At 43.5% G+C, this 27830-nt stretch overlaps 1 protein-coding gene across 2 annotated transcripts in view; it reads right to left on the reverse strand.

The window, feature by feature from the left end:
* Positions 1–27830, reverse strand: part of LOC140197856 (AP-1 complex subunit sigma-1A) — a 110606-nt gene that overhangs the window by 21113 nt on the left and 61663 nt on the right. For both annotated transcript variants that reach the window (XM_072258378.1, XM_072258379.1), the window contains exon 2: positions 23269–23447. In XM_072258378.1, coding sequence (XP_072114479.1) covers positions 23269–23447 — 179 coding nt within the window. The remainder of the gene's footprint in view (positions 1–23268; positions 23448–27830) is intronic.

Genomic DNA, 27830 nt, shown 5'->3' on the forward strand with positions numbered 1-27830 from the left:
CTAAAACTACTGCCTCATAGCTCCAGTAATCTGGATTCAATCCAGACTTCTGAAGCTTTGTGTGGATGTGTGAGTGCATGGACCAACAGGTTCAAGAAGAGAGAGAGTGAGAGAGGATGAGTCAGTGAGAGAGTATTTTAGAGCGAGAGAGACGGGGGGGCGCAGAGAGCACATCCTCAAGAGAGAGACGGGGGGACGGACAGCAGTTTCAGAGTGTAAGAGAGAGAATTTGTTGAATGACTACGAGATGGCTTTTTATAGCAGCTTGTGCTCGAGCCTACTTGGGGAAAAGGCCATCTTAGATTGGGGGTTGTGTAATAACTCAGATCTTATTAGGGAGCTTAATGTAAAGGAACCCCTAGGAGGCAGTGATCATAATATGATTGAATTCATACTGCAATTTGAGAGGGAGAAGCGTAAGTCATATGTATCAGTTTTGCAATGGAATATAAGGAATTACAGAGGCATGAAAGAGGAGCTTGCCCAGGTGGATTGGAGGGGGATACTGGCAGGGATGAAGTTTCTGGGAATATTTCACAAAGTGCAGGATAGATATGTCCCATAGAAGTAGTTCTCAAATGGCATGGCTAAGCAACCGTGGCTGACACGGGAAGCTAAGAACTGCATAAAAGCCAAGGAAACAGCACATAATGTGGCAAAAGTGAGTGGGAAGTTCGATGACTGGGAAGTTTTTAAAATCCAACAAAAGGCAACTAAAAAAGCTATGAGAAGGGAAAAGATGAAATATGAGGGCAAACTAGCCGATAATATAAAGCAGGATACTAAAAATGTTCTAAAGTTATATAGAGAATAAAAGGGAGGCAAGAGCTGAAATTGGACCACTGGAAAATTATGTTGGCGAAGTAGTACTGGGGGACAAAGAAAATGCAGATGAACTTAGTAAGTACTTTGCTTCAGTCTTTACTGTAGAATACACTAGCTGCAAGCCAGAGGCCCGTGAGTGCCAGGGAGCAGGAGTGAGTGCCATTGTATTACAAAGGAAAACGTGCCAGGCAAACTGAAAGGTCTTAAGGTGGATAAGTCATCTGGACCAGGTGGACTGCATCCCAGAATCCTGCAAGAAGTTGCTGAAGAGATAACAGATGCATTGGTCATGATCTTTCAAGAATTTCTTAATCCTGGCATGGTCCCAGAGATATGGAAAATTGCAAATGTCACTCCACTCTTTAAGAAGGGAGGAAGACAAAAGAGAGGAAATTATAGGCCAGTTAGCCTAACCTCAGTAGTTGGGAAATTGTTGAAGTCCATTATTAAGGGGAATCTTGCCTGACAATCCATTGGAATTCTTCGAAGAAGTAACAAGCAGGGTGGACAAAGGAGAGGCAGTGGATATCATTTACTTAGATTGTCAGAAGGCATTTGATAAGGTGCCTCACATGAGGCTACTTAACAAGATAAAACCCTACAGTGTTACAGGCAATGGCTGATGCAGGACACAGAGAATGGAAATAAAGGGGGCCTTTTCTGGTTGGCTGCCAGTGACTAGTGGTGTTCCTTAGGGTTCAGTATTGGGACTGCTACTCTTCACATTTCTTGTCAATGAGTTAGATAATGAAATTGATGGCTTTGTGGCAATGTTTGCAGATGATACAAAGATAGGTGGAGGGGTAGGTTGTGCTGAGGAAACGATGTGATTGCAGCAGGACTTAAGACAAATTAGAAGACTGGGCAAAAAAGTACCAGATGGAATACAGTGTTGGGAAATGTATGATAATACATTTTGGTAAAAGGAAAAGTGTAGACTATTATCTAAATGGGGAGAAAATTCAAACATCAGAGGTGCAAAGGGACTTAGGGGTCCTTGTGCAAGACTTCCAGAAGGTTAATTTACTAGTTGAGTCTGTGGTAACAAAGGCAAATGCAATGTTGGCATTTATTTCAAGGGGAATAGAATATAAATGCAAGGACATAATGCTGAGTCCTTATAACACACTAGTCAGGCAGCAGTTGGAGTATCATCAACAGTTTTGGAATGTTTCCCCTGGGGGGGGGGCATGAAGAACTAGAGAGCACAGCCTCAAAATTGAGGGATGACCTTTTAGAACAGAATAAGGAGGAATTTTTTTTAGCCAAAGAGAGCTGACTCTGTGGAATGCTCTGCCACAGACTGTGGGTATATTTAAAGAAGGAGTTGATAGATTCCTGATTGGTTGGAGCATCAAGCGATATGGTGAGAGGGCAGGTGTATGGGGTTGAATGGAATGTGTGATCAGTCATGATGAAATGGCGGAGAGACTTGATGGACTGAATAGCTAATTCTGCTCCTATGCCTTATGGTCTATTACTCTGTTAAAGAAAACATACCTTTAACATCTCTCCTTCTGCCATTCACTTTTAAAAGCATGTCCTCTGGTATTAACCACTGCTGTCCTAGGAAAAAGGTGCTAGCTATCCATTCCACCTAAGTATGCTTCTTATAATCCAAGGCACCTCTATTCAGTCACTTCCCATGCTCCTTTGCTCCAAAGAGCAAAGCCTAAGCTTGTTCAACTTTTTCCTCATAAGATGTGCTCTCTAATCCAAGCAGCATCCCGAAGGAGGATCTTGGCCTGAAACGTCAACTGTTTACTCTTTTCCATATATGCTACCTGACCTGCAGATTGCCTCCAAAATTTTGTGTGTGCTGCTTTGGATTTCCAGCATCTACAGAATTCCTGTTTTTAAGCATCCTGGTAAATCTCCTCTGCACCCTCTCCAAAACTTCCACATCCTTCCTATAACACGGCAACCAGAACAGAACATAATATTCCAAGTGTGGCATAACAAGAATTTTAAAGACCTGCAACTTTCTTGTAAAGATTGTGTTTAATTTAAACATTATTAGATACACCTGTACACTCACTCACAATACAAATATCTAATCAGCCAATCATGTGGCAGCAACTCAATGCATAAAAGCATGCAGACATGGTCAAGAGGTTCAGTTGTTGTTCAGACCAAACATCAGAATGGGGAAAGAAAGTGATCTAAGTGACTTTGACTGTGGAACAATTTTGGTGCCAGAAAGGGTGGTTTGAGTATCTCAGAAATTGCTGATCATCTGGGATTTTCATGCTCAACCGTATCTGGAGTTTACAGCAACTGGTGCAAGAAACAAACAAAAAAAAAAAAAATTCCAATGAGCGGCAGTTCTGTGAGCAAAAATGCATTGTTAATGAAAGAGGTTAGAGGAGAACGGCCAAACTGGTTCAAGCTGACGGGAAGGCGACAGTAATTCAAATAACCCGCACGTTACAACAGCAGTATGCAGAAGAGCATCTCTGAATGCACAACACGTCAAATCTTGAAATGGATAGGCTACAGCAGGAGAAGACCATGAACATATACTCAGAGGCCACTGGATTTGGGGGGGGGGGGGGGAAGGGAGAGAAACCTCATCTAGTATTCATCTGTGCCTCCTTGTGGAACCTTCATACCTCTGACTGCTACACCGTCTTACTCATAAATTGGATGCTCCAAAAATGATCTCCGGGACTTGATGTTGGCCTCCCTTCACTGAAGCCTCTTCTGCCAAAACCTCCATTTCCCACTCCAATTCTGTCCAGTCACACAATGGCTGCTCTGCTTATACCTGACTTTACTGGCCTTTGCCAATTGACGAATCATTCAATCTGATCTCAAACTGAGCAGAAAGTTCTGACAGGCCCCATTTGCTTTTTAATTCTAGGGCTACTCATACAGGTAATGACACCTGTGATCTCAAACTGAGGAGGAAAGTCTGATCTCAAACTGAGTGAAAAATCTCTTTGTGAAATACAGTTGCTGCCTCTCCTCAGAGCCTGACGCTTCTCAACCAGTACAAGGAGTCTCTCGGCAGTTTCCTTTAATAATGGTACAAGTTTCAAATAAATCTGCTGTGTACATGTAACTCGGTTGAAAGCAGTACAGTTGTCCCTCGGTATCTGCGGGGGATTGGTTCCAGGACCTCCCGCGGATACCAAAACCTGCGGATGTTAAGTCCCTTATATAAAATGGCGCGTAGTATTTGCATATAACCTACACACATCCTCCCGTATACTTTAAATCATCTCTAGATGACTTATAATACCTAATACAATGTAAATGCTATGTAAATAGTTGTTATAATGTATTGTTTAGGGAATAATGACAAGAAAAAAAAGTCTGTACATGTTCAGTACAGACGCAACCATCGTAGCTCTTCTAGGAATCCTGATACTGCCTCAGCATCAGCCGATGCCAATTCTCCTGTGATCTTTAAGTTCTTTAGGCTGTAGCGCTTTACATAGCTAGCCAGCCATCCCTTACTAGCCCTAAACTCCTTCCTCTCGCTCACAACACAAGTAGCGAACGAACGAGTCGCGAGGCGAACAATGCTCAAACAATGAGTGCTGGAGAGAGACTGAGCATCTGTGAAATGGCGGGAGGCTACAGCAGGGTATGCCTACACATCACTTCATTTGTGTGGATTCAGCATAGTGCTCGGCACGCGGCAAATTCAAGTTTTGCTTTTTGGAACTTTCTGGAACTTCTTTTTTCCGAATATTTTCAACTTACCATTGGTTGAATCCGTGGATGTGGAACCCGCAGATACGCAGGGCTTACTGTACTGAAGTCACAGTCTTTAAGAGGAACATTAGGTGAGCTATTGGTTGTGTAAATATTGACTAATCATGCAGAGAAAGAAGTTGAAACCTAACATTGGGTGACGAGAAATTTCAATTTGGTTCATTAGTGCCTTTCAGGGTCTGAAATCCACCATCCCTATTTCGTCCAATCAATACAGGACTCCAGATCTATCAACTTGTTAACCCCACATTTGCAATGGACCATAATTGCTGTTACTGCCACTAAAATAGATCTGCTGAAAATAGGTTCCTTAAGGTTCTTATTGCCAAGGGTGATAATGGGGATAAGCTCCCACCACCTATTAAATGCTCCCAACAGCATGCACCTCAAATAGCCTCTGACAACCAAGTCCAGCTCCTGACCTTCATGTGTGGCTTAGCTGCTAAGCCCAGTGGAACTGTTTCTACTGACAGGAGAAGGGGCAAAGGTGGGTTACTGGCATCTTAAAACCAGTCGCTCCAGGCAGATGGGACTCATCAGCTGTGGTTGGCAGCTCACCTAGAAGGAAAACATTCAAAGAGAAAGCTTTGGGAGTAAAACCCAAGGGAAAAAGATCCAGAGCTGGAGTCCCTAAGGCTGAGTTCAACACCGAGTGGCAACTCCTGCGATGCTGTTGATGTCAAACCGTGTTGGTCTCTGCCATATCTTTGGGTTCACCATATGCAAGGAGAGCAGAAGCTTGCTACATGGGCAACAGTTTGCTCTCCATGTTGTACTACCCTGGCTTATGTACCTAGACAGCTAGGTCAGAACATCCAAGGTCGACATTGACCAACAGAGGCCTCTAAAATCAACATCCAACCCATGAATAAACTAGGAACTTTACAATACAGGAACAGGACTTTTGCCAATAACATCTGTGCCAAGCATGACACCAAATTGAACTAATCCCTTCTGCTTGCATACCCCTCCATTCCACTATATTAACATGCCCATTTAAAAATTCCTTGAACGCCACTGTTACAGCTGCTTCCACCGTCATGTCGATGGCCAATTCCAATGTAGTGCAACACTTATAGCTCCAGCGATAACTGATCTGAGCCCCGGGTGAGGTTCCTCCGGGTGCTCCAGTTTTCTTGCACATTCCAAATGACGTATGGTGAGGGTTCATAAACACGAGAAACTCTGAAGATGCTGGAAATCCAAAGCAACACACACAAAATGCTGAAAATCAGCAGGTCAGGTGGCATCTATGGAAATGAATGAACAGTCAATGTTTCGGACAATTTAAATCCCCGACCAGTTAGATTGAAAAGGCATGACCAGAGATGCGGGTCAGACCAATTCTGCTCGCTACTCCGCAACATTTACTGGGCCCTGTGCTGAACTGAGGCTGAGGCTGAGACCTGCTCCGGGCTCCACTATCTAAGCACTCCAGGCAGTTTACCGGGCTCTGTGCTGAACTGAGGTTGACACCGCTGTCTGCTCCGGATGCTCTGGGCTTCATGTCTGGAGACTCACTTTCACTGTGAATGCCATTTGCTTACTTTTATTGGATTTCTTCGTCTGCACATTGGGTGCTTGACGGTTTTTTAAAATGGGTTATTTTGGGTTTCTTTGCTTTGTAAGGAGATGAATATCAAGGCTGTATACTTTATACATTCTTTGATAGCAAATGCACTTCGAACTTTGAAATGACTGAACAGTTATCCAAGTGGTTCATTCACTAATATTCATTGGGGAGTACTGATGAAGGGTCTCAGCCTAAAACATTGACTGTTTTTTTCCCTTCCATAGATGCTACCTAACCCCGAGTTTCAAAAGCAGTTTTTCTGTGCGTTACTCTGGATTTCCAGTATCTGCAGAATCTTTGTACTTATACCTTGCTCTGATATTCTAGCTCCGTCAAAAAGAATGGGGATTAGGAGGTTAAAGTCGGGCGAGGGTCAGTGTTCCCTCTAAATTTTAGTAGTCAGTGTGCGCAAAAATCTTATGTTGTGCAAATTTTTTTCCTGTGACAGAAGTATGTGCACACTGAATGCACACGAGACAATTTATGTAGGTTTACAAAATATTTGACATAAAACTGCACAGAATAACAACAAAATAACATACATATTTAAGTCACACACACAAAATGTGCTGGTGAACACAGCAGGCCAGGCAGCATCTGTAGGAGGAGGTACAGTCGACGTTTCCGGCCGAGACCCTTCGTCAGGACTAACTGAAAGAAGAGATAGTAAGAGATTTGGGAGGGGGAGATCCGAAATGATAGGAGAAGACAGGAGGGGGAGGGATGGAGCTAAGAGCTGGAAAGTTGATTTGCAAAAGGAATATGAGGCTGGAGAAGTGAGAGGATCATGGGATGGGAGGCCTAGGGAGAAAGGAGGAGGGGGAAGCCCAGAGGATGGGTAAGGAGTTATAGTGAGAGGGACAGAGGGAGAAAAAAAGGAAAAAAAGGGGAAAGAAAAAAAATCTAAATAAATAAATAAGGGATGGGGTACGAAGGGGAGGAGGGGCATTAACGGAAGTTAGAGAAGTCGATGTTCATGCCATCAGGTTGGAGATAATTAATTTTTATCATATTTAAGTCAGTCCGTTATTTTTTCTCTCTCCTGTCTTTGGCATTTACCCATTCTTTGTAAACTCTATCTTGACTAATAGAACTTCTATCCTATTGATAGCTTTGATTCTCATTAACATATCCAAATGACATTCACCTAAACGGTTTCTCAGCTTGTTTTTGAGTTGATTTATTAGGCTAAAACCTCGTTCACAGTCCGCGCTAGATGCAAGAAAGGTTCCCCCAATGTCCATCAACTGTGCAAGGACGCAAAACTGTTCATTTTGAAGTACAAATGCCACCATTTGAGCAAAGTTTGAAATCGGTTTGGATTTAATTTTTTCTTGCACGGAAAATTTGAAATCATTAAACTGTCTAACTATTACAATATTTTCAGCTAGAAAATATTGATATTTTAGACATAAGGCATTAACTTGTTCATCACCAAATGTGAAGTCACAATCTACAATTGCGGAGAAATCAAAAGCTGGCAATTCTTGTACCTTAACTTTGATCTCTTCTGGGTTTGATAGTTTTCGCTCTCGCTCATCTGCACTCAACCGTAACATGTGTAGCACTCCTGTAACGGATAATGACGGGTTCTGTTGCCTGAGCTTTTGTACACCATCCAAATGCGATTTACTTGCCAAATGACGCTTCAAAAAGTCACGTTTCCAAATATCATCCCACTTCTTTCCACTAGCAAATTTTCCAGCAACTTTTGCATCACGACAATTCAAACAGATAACTCCAGTTTCCAAATCATACATAAATATTTCTCGTAGCTGAACGTTCATGACCTCATGAGCTTTTGGTATAACAGTTTCTACTATTTTGTTAAGCCATTCAACTTTAAACAAATTTGCAGTTCTTTTGAATTCGACATAGTGAATCAATATTTTTTCCTATAAAAACTTAGTAAGCTATCTACAGGATTTGAAACAGATCTTTGCAAACTTTATGATATGAACACTGTCCGCCAAACATGGCTGCTGCCGTGATGCAGCTGTACAAACCGGAACAGGATAGGTGAGGTGACGTAAATTAGTGACGTGCATTGTGGTATTTGAAAAACCGACTAACTAGTTAACAGAAACAGTTAGCTAAAAGATATTTTTAATAAGTATAATTATTAACTACTACATTATTTTAGGTAACTAACCTTTTGTGCACACATTAATTTCTTTTGTGCGCTGGTTGAAAAACGTGTGTACGCGCACAGCTTAGAGTGAACTATGGTGGGGGTTCAATCAGTTTTTAGCCTACTATCCAAAAATATGCTGCATGACTTGCTGAGTTCCTCCAGTATTCTTTGGATTTCCAGAGTCACTTGCGTTCATGAACCACTATCCCTAGCTTACCCGAACACAGCTTCTTACGTACAATTCAGGCATTGAACTCAAGATCCTCACCACCCAATCAGTGACTCCAGACCCAACAAGGTGGTCAATTTCCCACCTCCAAAATGCCCTACTAGGTTGCTGAGCACACGGACAAATAAACACTGGCAATAAATGCAACGACGCCCACTGCTCATGAATGAGTTATTGTAGCAATAAAAAAAATTCTGCCTAAATTTATTACCACTGACATACGTTGTGAAATTTGTTTTTTTGTAGCAGCAAATACATAAAACTATAAGCTACAAGAAGAAATAAACAAAAACAGTACAAAATCAGTGCAAAATAATGAGGTAGTGTTACTGGATCATTCAGAAATCTAATGCCGGAGGGGAAGAAGCTATTCCCAATATGCGCCTTCAGGCTCCTGTACCTCTTCCCGAATGGTAGTAATGAGAAGAGGTGGTGGGAGTCCTTAATGATGGATGTCACTCATTGAGGTATTGGCTTTTGAAGATTGTCCTCGATGGTGTAAGTTCAGCCAGCTCCATCATGAGTACTAGCCTTTACAGTGTCGAGGACATTTTCAAAAGGTGATGCCTCTAAAAGGCGGCATCCATCATTAAGGACCCTTACCACCCAGGACATGCCCTCTTCTGATTGGCACTGTCAGAGAGGAAGTACAAGAAACTGAAGACACTCATATAATTCTTTAGGAACATCTTCGTTCCCTCTGATCAGATGAAGAAACAGTCCATGAACACTATCTCACTACTTTTTCTCTCTACTTGCACTAGTTATTTAATATTGTAACATATTTCTTATTGTAATTTATAGATTTTCATGTATTACACTGTACTGCTGCTGCAAAACAACAAATTTCACGAAATATGTAGGTGATATTAAACCTGATTCTGCTGCTAACGGTGGGGAGGCCAGTGCCCATGAGGGAGCTGGATGAGCTTACAACCTTCGGCTTTTTCTGAGTGGCCCTTGCAATGCCCAGTGTTGCTTGGCAACCCAAATTTAACACCGCAAGACACAGGACCAGAATTAGACCATTTGCCCATTGAGTCTGCTCTGCCATTCCACCATGGCTGATCCATTTCCCTCTCAGCCTCAACCTCCTGCCTTCTCTCTGTATCCCTTCATGCTCTGACTAATCAAGAATCTATCAAACTCTGCCTTAAATATACCCAATACCTTGTCCTCCACAGCCACCTGTGGCAACGAATTCCTCAGATTCACCACTCTCAGATTAGAAAGAATTTCTTTAGCCAATGTTCTAAATGGATGTCCCTCTATCTGAGGCTGTGTCCTCTGGTCTTAAGACTCCCCTACTATGGAAAACATCCTCTCCACATCCACTCTATTGAGGCCTTTCAGCATTCGATAGGTTTCAATGAGGTCCCACCCTCTTTCTTTGGAATTCCAGTGAGTAGAGGCCCAGAGCTATCAAATGTTCCTCATATGAAAAGCCTTTCAACCCCGGAATCATTTCTGTGAGCCTCCTTTGAACATTCTCCTGTACTGTATCAGCACACCCTTTCTTAGGCAAGGGGCCCAAAAAGGAAGCGGGAGGAGAAGATGGCGGCGCGACGCAGCTCACAGCAGCCACTCCGGTGGTGATGTCTGTTATTTGTCAAGCAGGGTGCCGTGCACAATCCTGATTTGATGGAGACGGACGTGAGAGCACGGAGGAACATCTGGTGAAACTTCTGAAATGCCTGCTTCACTGCTGCTGCCACTGTGTGGTCCAGAATCTCTGGAGGAGAAGGCCCCAAGTCCTTGGCTTTGCTTGTTGCTCGGTGGCCGGGGCAGGGTCGAAGCGCTCGGCAGAGGATGGTGCTCGGAGAGGCTGTGTCGGAGGGGCTGGTTGGTGGCTCAGAGTTTTCGGACGGACTTAGAGTCCGCTGTGGTGGGTGCTTCCAATGGTGCTACATCGGCAAGTTGGCGGCGCTTGGAGGTTCGTGGCAGGGAGAGTTTCTCCCTTCTGCCGCCTGCGTGAGATGATGAGTCTATCGGGACTTTGAGACTTTTTTTTTTACAGTGCCCATGGTCCGTTCTTTATCAAATTATGGTATTGCTTTGCACTGTTATAACTATATGTTATAATTATGTGGTTTTGTCGGTTTTAGTCTTGGTTTGTCCTGTGTTTTCTTGTGATATCAATCTGGAGGAACGTTGTATGATTTTTTAATGCATGCATTTCTAAATGACAATAAATGAGGACTGAGTGTCCTCATAATCTAAAAAAAACTTCTCACAATACTCCAAGTGAGGCCTCAACAGTGCTTTAAAAAGCCTCAACATTACATCCTTGGTTTTATATTCTAGTCCTCTCAAAATGAATGCCAACATTGCATTTGCTTTCCTCACCACAGATTCAACCTGCAAATTAACCTTAAGGGAAACCTCCACAAGATCTCCCAAGTCCCTTTGCACCTCAGATTTTTGAATTTTCTCTCCATTTAGAAAATAGTCTACGCTTTTATTTCTTCTACCAAATGCACAACTGCCAAAGGCTAAATAAGTAATCTGAAGCTGAGATTGCAAATTAATTTACCGTGTCAGTTTACACTTTACTCCACATTGTGCCCAGGAAGCATTACAGAAAATCAAGAGGATTCACTAACAGAAAGCTTGCACAACTTAATCCATTTACCGAATGCATCCAAGCAAAGCCAAGCTTTCTTTCTGGCCATTAATATACGAGCTTACAAAGCAGTAACCTTACTACCGACATTCATATTGTGCTCAGTGTGAGGCAGGTTTTAATTTCAATTGCAGGAAGGATGCTGTAGGGGTGAGGGGGAAAGAATGGAACGTGAGTGAGAAAGGTAAGGAGTTTTACAGGGATGGTTCAGGGGCAGGTGGAAACAGAGGTCACAAGAGGAGCAGGGGGGTGGTAGATGAGGTAGAAATGTTTTGTGGGAAGGAAGAGAATTTTTTTTGAACTATGAGAAGCATAGATAGGATAGACAGATGGTATCTTTTCTCCCAAATTCGGGCATGCTTTTGAGATGAGACGAGGAAAGTTCAAAGTTGTGGGGCTTCGTGTCTGTGAGCTCCGTGACGTTTACTCCGCTATGCATTGAATTGAGGCCAAGGCTGTGGGCCTGCTCTGGCTGTTCTGGGCTTCGCGTCTGATGTCTCACTTTCGTTCTAAATGTTCTATGTTTACTTTCATTGTTTGCATAATTGCTTTTTTTCCTCTCTCTGCACATTGGGTGTTCATCGGTCCTTTTTTCAATGTTTTGTTTGGGTTTCTTGTTTTGTAGCTGCCTGTAAGGAGATGAATCTCAAGGTTGTATAATGTAAAAATATTTTGATAATAAATGTGCTTTGAACACATTTAAAATGTGTGGCAACTTTTTTTTTAAACAGAAAGTGCTAGGTTCCTCAAATGCAGGGATGGTAATGGAGGCAACCAAGACAGTGTCATGTTAATGGGAATTTTTTTTTCCCCTGGAGTGGTAAAGGCTAAGGGGAGACCAGATAGAGGTAGAAGAGTTATGGGGGAAAGAGGAGAAACATTTATAAAATTATGAAAGGCAAAGTAGAACACTGGCAAAGTGGTTTAGTGTAATGCTGTTACAGCACCAGTGACCCAGGTTCAATTTCACCACTGGCAGTAAGGAGTTTGCATGTTATACTCATGACTGTGTGGGTTTCCTCCAGTTTCTTCCCACATTCCCACAGATGGTTAATTGGGCACACGGGTGTAATTGGGCACTGCAGGCCCATTGGAAGGGACCAAGTGTCTAAATAAATAAAGATAAAGATAGCTCACATCTCTCCCCAACCCCCAGGGTTGAAATGTCTAATATTACATGGTATGCAAATAAGGAGAGGGGGTTAAGTTCAAAGGAGGTGTGTGGGACAAGGTTTGCTTTATGCAGAGAGTGGGGGCTGTATATAGAACGCATTGCCAGGGGTGTTGGTGAAGACAGATTATGATAGAGGTGTGTAAGAGGCTCTTAGATTTGGACAGGAATATGCAGAGCATTGAGGGATAGAGACCATGTGCAGCCAGAAAGGATTAGTGTGACTGCCTAAATACCTCTTAAATGCTGCTATTGTGTCTGCTTCCACTATTTCTCCTGACAGCACGTTCCATTCTCTGTGAAAAGACTTGTTTTGCAAATTTCTGTTAAAAATGTTCCCCCCTCACATTAAACCTCTGCCTTCTAGTATCTGATACTTCCATCCTGGGGTGGGGTGGGGGGGGGTGGGCAAACTCTTGACTACAGTCAGTGGTCACTGTATTAGGTATCTCCTGCACCTCATAGAGTGGCCACTGACTGCATGCTCATGGTCTCCTGCTGCTGTAGCCCATCCACTTCAAGATGCGATGTGCTGTGCATTAAGAGATGCTCTGCTGCACGCCAATTTCATAACCTGTTGTTATTTGAGTTATTGTCACCTTCCTGTCAGCTTGAACCAGTCTGACCTCTCTCATTAATAAGGCATTCTCGCCCACGGAACTGCCACTCACTGGATGCTTTTTTGCTTTCACACTACTCTCTGTAAACTCTAGAGACTGTTGTGTGTGAAAATCCCAGGAGATCAGCAGTTTCCGAGATACTCAAATCTACCCGTCTGGCACCAACAATCACTCCACGGTCAAAGACACTTTGATCACATTTCTTCCCCATTCTGATGTTTGCTCTGAACAACAACTGAACCTATTGACTATGTCCGCATGCTCTTATGCATTGATTTGCTGCCACGATTAGCTGATTAGATATTTGTATTAATGAGCAGGTATACAAGTGCACCTAATAAAGTGGCCGCTGAGTGTATCCACTTTGTCAATGCCTCGCAGAATTTTTAAAGAACTTCTTTCAGATCTCCCCCACCCTCTGATGCTCCAGAGCAAACAATCCAAGTTTGCGCAGCCTTTTAATAGTTAATTCTCTCTCCTCCAGGCATGTCCTGAGGTGAATGAGGCAATGGATACAGAAGCTTTAATCATTTAGCTGCCTACTTCCAGGCAAGCAGGGAGAATTTCATCAGACTTCCAACCTGTGGATGGAGTTAGGAAGTGAGTCACTCACCACAGGGTAACCCAGCCTCTCATTTCCTCTTGTAATCCAAGCAATAATGTACCTTGTATTCAATAGTGACTATCTCCTCCTCCGCAGAACACTAATCGATGTTGGCAGGCTGAGTGATTCAGATGATGCTGAGCTACATCCTAGGATGAGCTTGGACACATGAGCAGTGATACAACCTGGGATCATCAAGTGTTTTGGGTCTTTCAACATCAGACACCCACTCCCAGGTGACTCAGCCAGAGTTGATTAAGGCCTGGCTTGCGTCCCAGCAGCATTGGTTCACGAGTCACACCTCTTGATCCACAGCCATCTGGAGGCTTGTTCATCAGCTTCTGTGCTGGTCCTGATGGCTCTTCTCTTTGCAGCCCCTGTTATGCCAAGGTGAGAGTAGGTTCTGCAGTGCAAGCAACCAGCAAAACCCCTAGACCCCACCTCTATAGGCTCGTATCGTGCCCTCCACCCCTGCCTCTGGCACTGTTCTACAAGCTCCTGGTAAACGGCTTTCCTACACTCAAACACCTCCTCAATCAGACTTCCCAAAGAACTGTCAGTATTACCATGACCACCCGCTTCAAGGTTTCTGACAGAATCACCATGTCAGGCCTCAGGAATGATGATGTGATGAAGTCAGGGAACTTGAATAGAATGAAAGAGAAAGAGGGTCAAGGATGGAAAAGATCATTTTAAAGAAGGGAATTCAGCCTTTTGATCACTTGTATCTACTCCATCATTCAGAATTTGAATCATGTTTATAATCACTGACATACATCATGAAATTTGTTGTTTTGTGGCAGCACTACAGTGCAATACATTTAAAAAATGATGTTACAATAAGAAACACTAAAGAAATAAATAAATAAGTAGTGCGAAAAGAGGGCAAAATAGTGAGGTAGTGTTCATGGACCGTTCTGAACTCTGATGGCAGTGGGAAAAGTGCTGTTCCTAAAATGTGAGTGTGTGTCTTCAGGCTCCTGTACCTCCTCCCTGATTGTAGTAACTAGAAGGCATGTCCTGGGTGGTGCGATTCCTTAATGATGGATGTCGCCTTTTTGTGGCATCGCCTTTCTGAAGACGTCCTCAGTGGTAGGGTAAGCTGGTGCCAAGATGGAGCAGATTGAGCTTACAAACCTCCACAGCCTCTTTTAATCCCGTGCAGTGACCCATCCATAACATACAATGCAATCCGTCAGAACGATCTCCAAGGCACGTCTGAGAAATTTGCTGAAGTCATTGGTGACATACCAAATCTCCTCAAATCCTAACGAAGTATTGTCGCTGGTGTGCATTCTTCATAATTACATCAATGTGCTGGGTTCAGGACAGTGCCCACCATTTAATAGGATTGTGGTTCATTGTTAACTTTCATGTCTCTTCCCTGCACTACCCCTCTATTCCTTAAATATCTGAAAATCTATCAGTCTCTGTCTCGAACAGACTGACCCTGTGTATCCTCTTGGGTGAAGATTTCCAACGGCTCTGAATTGCCAATACTGTTTTTCGATTTGTTTTCAAAAGATCACTATTCGTTCTTGCCAATTCAAAAGTCATGTAGATTTCATTTACTTCATCTTCAGTATTGCCCTCAGCATTATCAAGCAACCTCCCATCCGTCCCACAATCTCTCTGACCTCCTACCATCAGGCAGAAGGTACTGCAGTATAAGATAAGGACTTTTATGCTAGGAAACAGCTTCTTCCCCCAGGCTGTGAGACTTCTGAACATCCAGCTATTGCTCGGTACACATTATTATGATAGCGCCAGTAGCATTATATGATCAGACATAATAAAACCTCCTATAGGAGGTAGAATTAAGCCATTCAGCCCATCGAGTCTGCTCCACCATTTCCTCATGGCTGATCCATAGCCCTCTGAATCCCGTTCTCATGTCTTTCCCCTTTCAAGCCCTGGTTAATCAAGAACCCATCAACCTTTGCCTTAAATGTACCCAGTGACCTGGCCTCCACAGCTGCCTGTGGCAACAAATTGCACGGATTTATCACCATCTGTCTGAGGAAATTCTTCCTCATATCCAAAAATGTGCTATTGTATATGGTATTATACACAAAAGTATATGATAGTAAACACAGTATTGTATATTTAACACGTACATATATACGCACTTTGTCAACTTGTACATCTACAATTTTTTTATTAACTGTTAATTTTATCTTATGTGCTGTATGTGCTATTTGTACTGTGCTTTGCACCTTGGCCCAGAGGAATGTTGTTTTGTTTAGCTATATACAAGTATACAGTTGAATGACAATAAACTTGAACTTGATCTTGCCCTGTACAACAAACCAAGGAATCAATCCAATGAAGATTCACTGTTTTCCCTCTATCCTTCCTTCGGTAGAGAGAACTGATATACAGGACACACCATATGCAGTTGCACCAGGCTTCTACAATAGCTACAGAAACTATTCTTAGAGTCAAACAGCAAAGAAATATGTTCGAAACATAGAAACCCTACAGCACAATACGGGCTCTTCGGCCCACAAAGCTGTGCTGAACATGTCCTTGTCTTAGAACTACCTAGGCTTATCCATAGCCCTCTATTTTTCCCAGCTCCATGTACCTATCCACAGTCTCTTAAAAGACCCTATTGTTTCCACCTCCACTGCCGCCGCCGGTAGCCCATTCCACGCACTCATCACTCTCTGCGTAAAAACTCTTATCCCTAACATCACCTCTGTACCTACTTCCAAGCACCTTAAAACTACACCCTTTCGTGCTAGCCATTTCAGCCCTGGGAAAAAGCCTCTGACTATCCGCACGATCAATGCCTCTCATTATCTTGTACACCTCAATCAGGTCACCTCTCATCCTCCATCACTCCAAGGAGAAAAGGCCGAGTTCACTCAACCCATTCTCATAAGGCATGCTCCCCAATCCAGGTAACATCCTTGTAAATCTCCCCTGCACCCTTTCCACATCCTTCTTGTAGTAAGGCGACCAGAATTGAGCACAATACTCAAGTGTGGTCTGACCGGGGTCCTATATAGCTGCAACATTACCTCTCGGCTCTTAACCTCAATCCCACGGTTGATGAAGGCCAATACACCATATGCCTTCGTAACCACAGAGTCAACCTGCGTAGCAGCTTTGAGTGTCCTATAGACTCAGACCCCAAGATCCCTCTGATCCTCCACACTGCTAAGAGTCTTATCATTAATACTATATTCTGCCATCATATTTAACCTAACTAAAATGAACCACCTCACACTTATCTGGGTTGAACTCCACCCCGTCACTCTCAGCCCAGTTTTGCATCCTATCAATGTCCCGCTGCAACCTCTGACAGCCCTCCACACTATTCACGACACCCCTAACCTTTGTGTCATCAGCAAATTTACTGACCCATCCCTCCTTTTCCTCATCCAGGTCATTTATAAAAATCGCGAAGAGTAGGGGTCCCAGAACAGCTTCCTGAGGCACACCACTGGTCACTGACCTCATGCAGAATATGATCCACCTACAACCACTCTTTGTCTTCTGTAGGCAAGCCAGTTCTGGATCCACAAAGCAATGTCCCCTTGGATCCCATGCCTCCTTACTTTCTCAATAAGCCTTGCATGGGGTACCTTATCAAATGCCTTGCTGAAATCCATATACACTACATCTACAGCTCTACCCTCATCAACGTGTTTAATCACATTCTCAAAAAATTCAGTCAGGCTCGTAAGGCATAACTTGCCTTTGACAAAGTCATACTGTCTATTCCTAATCATATTATGCCTCTCCAATGTTCATAAATCTTGCCTCTCAGAATCTTCTCCATCAACTTACCAACCACTGAAGTAAGACTCACTGGTCTATAATTTCCTGGGCTATCTCTACTCTTTTTCTTGAATAAGGGAACAACATCTGCAACCCTTCAATCCTCTGGAACCTCTCCCGTCTTCATTGATGATGCAAAGATCATCGCCAGAGGCTCAGCAATCTTCTCTCTCGCTTCCCACAATAGCCTGGGGTACATCCCGTCTGGTCCCAGTGACTTATCCAACTTGATGCATTCCAAAAGCTCCAGCACATCCTCTTCCTTAATATCTACATGCTCAAGCTTTTCAGTCCACTGCAAGTCATCCCTATAATCGCCAAGATCCTTTTCTGCAGTGAATACTGAAGCAAAGTATTCATTAAGAACCTCTGTTATCTCCTCCGGTTCCAGACACACTTTTCCACTGTCACACTTGATTGGTCCTATTCTCTCACTTCTTATCCTCTTGCTCTTCACATACTTGTAGATTGCCTTGGGATTTTTCTTAATCCTGTCTGCCAAGGCCTTCTCATGGCCCCTTCTGGCTCTCCCAATTTCATTCTTAAGGTCCTTCCTGCTAGCCTTATAATCTTCTAGATCTCTATCACTACCTAGTTTTTTTTGAACCTTTTGTAAGCTCTTCTTTTCTTCTTGATTAGATTTACAACTGCCTTTGTACACCATGGATCTTGTACCCTACCATCCTTTCCCTGTCTCAATGGAATGTACCTACACAGAACCCCACGCAAATATCCCCTGAACATTTGCCACATTTCTTCCATACGTTTCCCTGAGAACATCTGTTTCCTATTTGTGCTTCCAAGTTCCTACCTGATAGCGTCATATTTCTCCTTACTCCAATTAAACATTTCCCTAACTTGTCTGTTCCTATCCCTCTCCATGCTATGGTAAAGGAGATAGAATTGTGCTCACTGTCTCCAAAATGCTTTCCCACTGAGAGACCTGACACTTGACCAGGTTCATTTCCCAATACCAGCTCAAGCACAGCCTCTTCTCTTGTAGACATCTACATATTGTGTCAGGAAACCTTCCTGAACACACCAAACAAACTCCACCCCATCTAAACCCCTCGCTCTAGGGAGATGCCAATCAATATCTGGGAAATTAAAATCTCCCACCACAACAACCCTGTTATTATTACACCTTTGCAGAATCTGTCTCCTTTTCTGCTCCTCCTGTTACTAGTTACTATTAGGTGGTTTGTGAAAAACACACAGTAGAATTATTGACTGCTTCCTATTCCTAACTTCCACCCACAGAGACTCTGTAGACAACCCCTCCATAACTTTCTCCTTTTCTGCAACCGTGACACTATCCCTGATCAACAGTCCCACTCCTCCACCTGTTTTGCCTCCTTCCCTGTACTTTCTGAAACATCTTAACCCTGGCACTTGAAGTAGCCATTCTTACCCCTGCACCATCCAAGTCTCTGTAATGGCCACAGAGACTTCAGCAGAACTGATCCATGCTAGCCAAGATGCACAAAGCTAGTCCCATTTGCCCATATTTGGCCCTTTGCTATTCATGTACCTGCCCCACTGTCTGTTAAAAGTCATTATTGTACCTTCCTTAGCCACTTCTTCTAGCAGCTCTTTCCACACCCTTTCTCTTAAATGTTTCCCTTTCACCTTAAAGCTCTGCCTTATAGTTCCTGATTTCTTAACGCTGGGAAAATAGTCTGTGTTCCTTCTCCCTTGTTACCTGGGGGGGGGGGGGGGGGCATGGTACCAGAGCAGTTAGTGTAATGCACCGGCTACAAGTTTGTGGTTCGGTTCCCTCTGCTGTCTATAAGGAGTTTGTACTGCTCGTAATCATGAGGATTTCCTCTGGGTTCTCCAGTTTCCTCCCACATTCCCAAGACATATAGGTTTGGGGTAGTGAGTCATGGGCATGCTACGTTGGCGTGGATACCTGGTGACACTTGTGGGCTGCCGAGCACAACCCTCACCGATTTAATCTAATGCATGTACATGTGACAAATACAGCTAATCTCTCCATGCCCCTCATAGTTTCATACAGCTCGATAAAATCACCTCTCAGTTGCCTATGTTCCAAGTCCACACCTGGCCAATCTTTCCCTGGAACTCAGTCTCCCCCTCTCAATGAGACCATAAAATATAGGAGTAGAATGAGGCCATTTGGCTCATCAAGTCTGGTCCGCCATTTCATGATGGCTGATCCATTTTCCCTCGCAGTGTTAATCTCCTGTCTTGTCTTCTCCCCATAATCCCTTATGCGCTGACTAATCAAGAAACTATCAAACCCTGCCTTCAATGTAGCCAAAGACTTGGCCCCCACTGCTGCCTGTGGCAACAAATCGACAGATTTACCACTCTGTGGCTAAAGAAAATCCTTCTCATCTCCATTCTAAAAGGACTCTTCTCTGCTCTGAGGCTATGTCCTCTGGTCTTAGATTCTCTCACCCCAGGAAACATCCTCTCCACATCCACTCCATCGAGGCCTTTCAACATTTGATAGGTTTCCCCTCATTCTTCTGAATTCCAATGGGTGTAGACCCAGAGCCATCAAATGCTCTTCATATGACAAACCTTTCAATCCCTATGATTCAGTCTTGTACATACCCCTCTTGCAATAAAAGCCAGCTTTCAAACTGCGTGTTGAACTGGTGTATGAAATGATTCATGTGAAAGGACGCCCAGAACTCTCTGAACACTACACATCATTTAAAAAAAGAGTCTGTTTCTATTTTTTCATCTATGTTCGATGACCTCACATTTTTCCATATTATTTTTCACTTGTCACGTCCTTGTCTATTGAAGCAGATTTTCCTGGAATCTAAACATCTCTCTACACTTTCCCCATGGATCACACTGCCACCTAGCTTTGTATTTTCAGTAAAAATGAATCTAATACACTCAAATAAATCATCCGAATATTGATATAGATTGAGAAGAACTGGGGTCAATTGCAGTACCCCACTGAGTCTCCCAACAAATAGGACCCAGTAGTTACTATTCTCCATTTTAGTTATAGAGTCATAGAGGTACAGCATAGAAACAGGCCCTTCAGCCCACCTAGTCCATGCTGAAAAACCATTAAAACTGCCTACTCCCAATGAGCTGCACCGGATATAGCCCTCCATATCCCTACTATCCATGTAACTGTCCAAACATCTCTTAAACGTTGATATCGAGTTCACCTGGACCATTTGCGTTAGCAGTCCATTCCACACTCTCAGGACCCTCTAACTGAAGAAGATTCCCCTCATGTTCCCCTTAAAAATTTCACCTTTCACCCTTAAACCATGACCTCTGGTTGTAGTCCCACCCAATCTCAGTGGGAAAAACCTGCTCACACTTACCCTGTCTATACCCCTCATAATTTTATATACCACTATCAAATCTCCTCTCAATCTCCTACTTTTCAAAGAATACAGTCCTAAACTATTTAATCTTTACTAACAACTTACGTCCTCCAGACCTGGAAACATCCTTATATATTTTCTCTGCACTCTTTCCACCTTGCTCATATCCTTCCTGTAGATGACTAAAACTGCACACAATACTCTAAGTTAGGCATCACCAATGTCTTGTACATCCCATCTCCTGTACTCAATACTTTGATCTATGAAGGCCAATGTGTCAAAAGCCTTCTTTACAACCCTATCAACCTGTGTTACAACTTTCAATGAATTATTGATCTGTATTCCCAGATCCCTTTGTTCTATTGCATTTCTCAGGGCCCTACTGTTCATGTGTAAGACCAACTGAAGTGCAAAACCTCACACTTGTCTGCATTAAATTCCATCTGCCTAAATTGCTTTGAGATGTCCTGAAGAGCAAGCCCTTGCAGCCAAGACAACACCCACCAAATGCTGGAAAAACTCAGCAGGCCAAGCAGCATCTATGGAAAAGAGTAAACAGTTGACATTTTGGGCCGAGACCTTTCTTCAGGACTATAAAGGAAGCAGAGAAGTCAGAGTAAGAAGGTGGGGGAGGGAGAGAGGAGGAAGAAATATAAGGTGGCAGGTGATAGGTGAAACTGGGAGAGGGGAGAGGGTGGTGAAGTAAAGAGCTGAGAAGTTGATTGGTGAAAGAGGTAAAGGGCTGGAGGAGGGGAAACTGATACGAGAAGATAGAAGACCATGGAAGAAAGGGAAGGTGATGGGCAGGTAAGAAGAGAGAGAAACAGGAATGGGGAACGGTGAAGGCAATTACCGGAAGTACGAGAAATCGATGTTCATGCCACCAGATGGGAGGCTTCCCAGTCGAAATACAAGGTGTTGCTCCTCATCGCGGCAGTCGGGGAGGCCATGGGCTGCTATGTCGGAGTTGGAATGGGAAGTGGATTTGAAATTGGTGGCTATCAGGAGATCCAGTGGAAATGAAATGGCTGGCTACAGAGAGATCCTTACAGTCGAGCAGAATATGTGCAGGGCAATGCAGTGTGTTCTGTCATATACTATGTAGATACAAAAGGCTTCGGGAAATCAGAAGGGGACTCACTTGCCACAAGATACCCAGCTTCTGATCCACTCTGGTAGCTAACAGTATTTAAGTGACTGGTCCATTTCAGCTGCTACTTATAATAACCATCCATATCTGATAGTTCCTTACCACACCTTGACTGAAAGAGAGTGAGGAGGGGAGAACTTCAAGCCAGACTGAAACCCTGGGGAATGAAACTTCCTCTCCCCAGTATCTTGTTAACAAACGTACAGTCACTGAAGAATAAGACTGAGGACCCAAGGACCAAATTGCTATACCAGAGGCAAATGAGGAATTACTGTGTTCTGTGTTTCACGGAGACATGGCTCACTCTGGACTTGCCAGATATGGGCTTCACAACAGAGTAGATGGACCGGACTGCTAATTTGGAGAAGGCTGAAGGTGGAGGTCTGTGTTTCACGATAAACTCTTTGTAGTGCTCCAATGCAATGGCCCCTTGTCCCTTACCCCTGAGCTGAACCATCTAATGATTAAGTGCTAACTGCTCTCCTTACCAAGAGCAGTCTCTGTGATCCTGACCGCAGCTTACATACCACCAAAGGCAGATATTACGCACTTTCAAGATATATTAAGTGCAGCAATTAGCAAGCAAGAAACAGCCTACCCTGACACCTTTCAAATAATAGTCAGAGACTTCAATCAGGCCCGGTGGTTGAGGACCACTGTACTAGATCAGTCCTAACACAGTGCTTTGTCATGAAACATCAACAATTCTTTCCCTCCCATAGATGCTACTCGACCTGTTGAGATCTTCCAGCAGATTGCTTGTCAGTGATGGTGATGTGAAATACTTGTGGGACATTAACATAAGGAGCATTCATTAATAAATCCATTTGGGAATTCAGGAGAAGATTATTTGTTTTACCCCACCCACTGAGCAGATGTACATGAAACTCTGTTGCAGGAAAGTAGCGTCTATCATCAGAGACCCCCACTACCCAGGACAGGAGCCACAGGACTCACACCACCAGGTTCAGTAACAGTTATTACCCCTCAACCATCAGGCCCTTGACTCAAAGGAGATAACTCACACAACTTCACTTGCCCTGTCATTGAAATGCTCCCACAACCTCACTTTCAAGGACTTGTCATCCCCTGTTCTCGATATTTATTTATTTATTATTATTATTTCTTTTTGTATTTGCACAGTTTGTTGTCTTTTGTACACTGGTTGAATGCCCAAGTTGGTACAGTCTTTCATTGATTCTGTTATGGTTATTTTTTGAAATAATTGAGTATGCCTGCAAGAAAATGACTCTCACTGTTGTATATGGTAACATATATGTATTTTGATAATAAATTTACTTTGAACTTTCATAATGTATAGTTCACTCCCTCAGGAACTGATTTATTTATATGGAGGAAACAATAAACACAATGAAAATGCTGACAATACGCTGAGATGTAAAGGATTGGAGGAGTGAGGAGTTTAAACAATAGGACAGAGAGGCTGAGCCGGATGTTCTGTTCCTGAGGATGTGTGATGATTAGCATAATCGGGACCCACCTCTTGTAAACAATCTTCAGGTCCTTCCACTCTAGAAAGCTGCACATCTTGGGCTTGCGGCCAAGCACTATCTGCATCAGCTCTCGCCCGAGCTTCTTTTTCTCCTTCTCCGACATGGCAATGTACCACTTCTGCAGCCTCAGCTTGCCCTGCCGGCTGAACAGCAGCATGAAGCGCATCTGTGGATCCAGAGCAGAGAGAGAGAAGGTGAGCCAGCGGCGGACACAAAGGTTAAACAAGAATGGGTGGGTAGAGCTAGTTCTCATTTCAAGTTTGAGTTCTGTTTAAACACATATACGCACAGAGGCAATGAAAAACTTAGTTGCAGTAGTAGCATCACAGCGACATATGCCCTTGAATGGAAAATCCTACAAAAGTAGTGGATATGGCCCAGTCCATCACAAGTAAAGCCCTCCCAACCACTGAGCCATCTACATGAAATGCTGTCGAAGGAAAAGAGCATCCATCATGAGGACCTCCACCACCACCCAGACCATGATCTCTTCTCGCTGCTGCCATCAGGAAGGTGGTACAGGAGCCTCAGGACTCACACCACCACGTCCAGGAATAGTTACTATCCCCTCAACCATCAGGCTCTTGAACCAAAAGGGGACAACTTCACTTGCCCCATTATTGACATTCTCCCACAACCAATGGATTCACTTTCAAGGATTATTCATCTCATGTTCTCGATATTTATTGCTCATTTATTATCATTATTTCTTTGTTGTGTATTTGCACAATTTGTTGTCTTCTGCTCTCTGGTTGAACGTTGGGCGGTCTTTCATTGATGTTATGGTTAGTATTTTATGGTTTTACTGAGTATGCCCACAAGAAAATGAATCTCAGGTTTGTACTGGTGACATATATGTACTTAGATGATAAATTTACTTTGAACTTTGAACATAACTACGCTTCTTATAAGACCATGTGACAGTATTCAGAAGGAAAACATAAACAGTTTTTTTTTACAAAATGGATCACAATTAGAACAAAATAAATCCAGCTGAATCCAAAGAGATCAAAATGGTTATAGTCTTGCTAAGCTGTGGTGTTTAAGGTTGTGCTGGTTGGTTCAAGAACCTAGATTTATTTATTTGTTTAGAGATGCAGGCATAGAACAGGCCCTCCCAGCCTAGTGAGCCGCACTGCACAGCAACCCACTGATTTAACACTAGCCTAGTCACAAGACACTTTACAATGACCAATAAACCTGCAAACTGATACGTCTTTGGAGGGTGGGAAGAAACCAGAGCACTGAGAGGAAACCCATGCGATCATGAGGAAAACGTACAAATGTCTTGCAGAGAGCGCTTGAAATTAAACTCCAAACGTCGAGCTGTAATAGCGTCATGCTAACCGCTATGCTACTGTGGCAAATGGAAGTAGCTGTTCTTGAACCTGGTGGTGTGGGACTTCAGACTTTTGTACCTCTGCCCGATTGTCATAAGCCCCGCTGGCCTTGCACCTGTATTTGTTAATTGTCATCTTATTTAGAGTCATTAAGCCCTTGTGCTTTCTGTTTAAGGTTGTCAATTTTATTTTGACTGGCACAGGTTTTCCACGCCTGTGATTATTTAAAGCGGGCTCCCAATTAGCACTTATAGCTGTCTCTGTACGCACTTTTCAAGAATGATTTGTCTTGCAGTGTCACTCGATCAAACCACCAATGTTCAGTTGGAATTCTGATGAAGAAACTCTTGTTTCTGTCTCAACATGGGAGTTTGTTGTTCCTCTCCACTGTTCTGTCATCTGTCAGTGCACACCAAAGAGATCACATCGCCCAGCTGCTGGCGGTCTTTGATGATGGATATCAAGTGACTCTGGGCCAAAATTTATCCCTCATGCTGGGCTACTAAACACATGTAATGAGCTTTTTTAAAATTCAAAAATGAAACAAATATTTTATTGCATTGAAATACTGCGTGAAATAGGCCCTTTCAGCCCTTCGAGCCACGCTGCCCAGCAACTGCTGATTTAGTCAAGTGAATCACAGGACAATTTACAATGATCAATTAACCTAACAACCAGTATGTCTTTAACTTTGGGAGAAAATAGGAGCACCCAGAGGAAACCCATGCGGTCACAGGGAGAACATACAAACTCCTTACAGACAGCACAGGGAATTGAACCCAGATCGCTGATACTTTAAAGTGTTGTGCTAACCACTATGATGCCATGCCATCCCATTGGATAATTATACTGGATATTAATAAACACAAGAGACCCTGCAGATGATATTGGATAACCTGAAATAGGAACAGCAGGTTTAATACCTGAGGATAAGCCAAGCAATTTTACAGAAAATTACCAGGTTGCAATGCAAAAGGAAGAGACTGCAGATTCTGGAGGAAGGGAAAAAAATTAAGTTCAGGAAGAACCCAGTGTGTCGGGCAACATCTGTAAAGGGAAGTGAACATTCAACTAATCTGCATGAAGGGTCTCAACCTGAGACGTTGACTGTCAATTTCCCTCCAGAGATAATGCCTGATTTTGGTTCGGTACTCTCTGTTCCCTCAGAGTTCATCAGGAGACAGTATTGAAGGCAGCATGGTAGCATGGTGGTTAGTAAAAAGCTTTGCAGTAACCAGTTGTCAGAGCGGGGTTCGATTCCTTCCACTGTCTGTAAGGAGTTTGCACATGTGTTTCCTCTGGTTTCCAAAGACCTATGATAGAGTTAGTGAGTCTTGGGCATGCTATGCTAGCACTGGAAGCAATGGCAACACCTGTGGGCTGCCTAGCACAATCTTCACTGATTTGATTTCACACAAAATATCACATTTAAGATGTTACATCATAAGATATAGGAACAGAATTTGATCATCTGCCCATTTCATCGATTTTCCCTCTCAGTCCCAATCTCCTGCCTTCTCCCCATATTCGTTCATGCCCTGACTAATCAAGAATCCATCAATTCTTCAATATATCCAATGATTCGGCCTCCATAGCCGCCACCTGTGGCAACAAATTCCACAGATTCACCATTCTCTAGCAAAATAAATTCCTCCCTATCTCCGTTCTAAAAGGACGCCTCTCTACTCTAAGGCTGTGTCCTCTCGTCTTGGACTCCCCTCCACCATAGGAAACATCCTTGCCACACCTACTCTGTCGACTGTTTTTGGCTGTATGTTTAGATGCACATGTGACAAATAAAGCTAATCTTCCTCTTTAGGCGTGTTACCTTTGTCTCCCTTCCCTGGGAGTGTTTACAAAACACCGCATGAAATACTGTTTACAGCTCTGGTCACAGGATGGAAGTGAGTGCATTGGGGAGGGGGCAGAGGGATTCCCCAGGAGAGGATTTAGAGGACTTCAGTTAGGGGGAGATATTTCATAGACTGTGCTTGTTTTTCCTGAAGCAAAAGAAGCCATGGGACAGGGATTTTTTTATGCCATGAACCAATACCATTAAGCAAGGTTGGGCCCCCTGCCATGTAGTGACCTTGATGGAAGCATATATAATTATGAGAAGCGTAGATAGGATCATTATCATTATGAGCCGTGTCATATGACGTGGGCAATCATGACTGTTCTTGGCAAATTTTTCTACAGAAGTGGTTTGCCATTGCCATCTTCTGGGAGTCTTTACAAGACGGGCGACCCCAGCCATTATCAATACTCTTCAGAGATTGCCTGGTGTCAGCTGTCACGTAACCAGGGCTTGTGATCTGCACCAGCTGCTCATACGACCATCCACCACCTGCTCCCATGGCTTCACATGACCCTGACTGGTGGGGGGCAGGGAGAGCAGGCTACACCTTACCCAAGGGTGACCTACACACTCGTGGAGGGAAAGAGCGCCTTACACCACAACCACATTTGGTAGAAGCATAGCTCCACTCTTCTTATTTTCTAAATTTGGCACAAACTAGATGGGACAAAGGGGCTGTTTATGTGCTGTAGTGCTCTACGACCCTATGGCAAAGAGGTCAGTAGGTACACTGTGGACCAAAGGGACTGTGACACTTTGATCAGGATGTACTCCATGCTAAACATGTCCTGTCAGTGCTGACAGGACGGTGGAGAGCGAGCTTCATATTTTTGACGTTAATAACAACACAAGGTACCTTACGTTAAAGACAGGACAATCTCAAAGGTCCTTAACAGAGTCAAATTCATGTCTATTCGCAAGGCTCATTACAAGGGAAATATTAACTCGCTGTCTGATCATTTTTTGTTGCAGTCAAGTCTTAAAAGTTGTGCTGGGTACAGATAATCAGAAAATCATCCCTGCCCTCCAGGATTTACTGAATCAGTAATGGAATCTGTTCTGTGAAGCTAATATGTAACTCGCTCTGATTGCCATATTTATAAGCTGCAGCAAGTGGAAAACAATTGGACCACAGGAGGTGGTTATTCAGCCCATCAAGTCTATGCCAGCCCCTAGCAGAGAAATACGTCCTATTTTACATCCCAGTTTCTCACATCAACCCGCCCCCTTTCCCCACACCCCTCATCTGGTTTCAACCATCACCCACCAGCTTCTCAGAGCAACCCTCCCTTCCCCACCCACTCACCTAGTCTCTCCCATCACCCACCAGCTTCTCACAGCAACCCCTCCC

This window comes from Mobula birostris, chromosome 5, assembly GCF_030028105.1.
Source record: "Mobula birostris isolate sMobBir1 chromosome 5, sMobBir1.hap1, whole genome shotgun sequence".
In the NCBI taxonomy this organism is placed as follows: Eukaryota; Metazoa; Chordata; class Chondrichthyes; order Myliobatiformes; family Myliobatidae; genus Mobula; species Mobula birostris.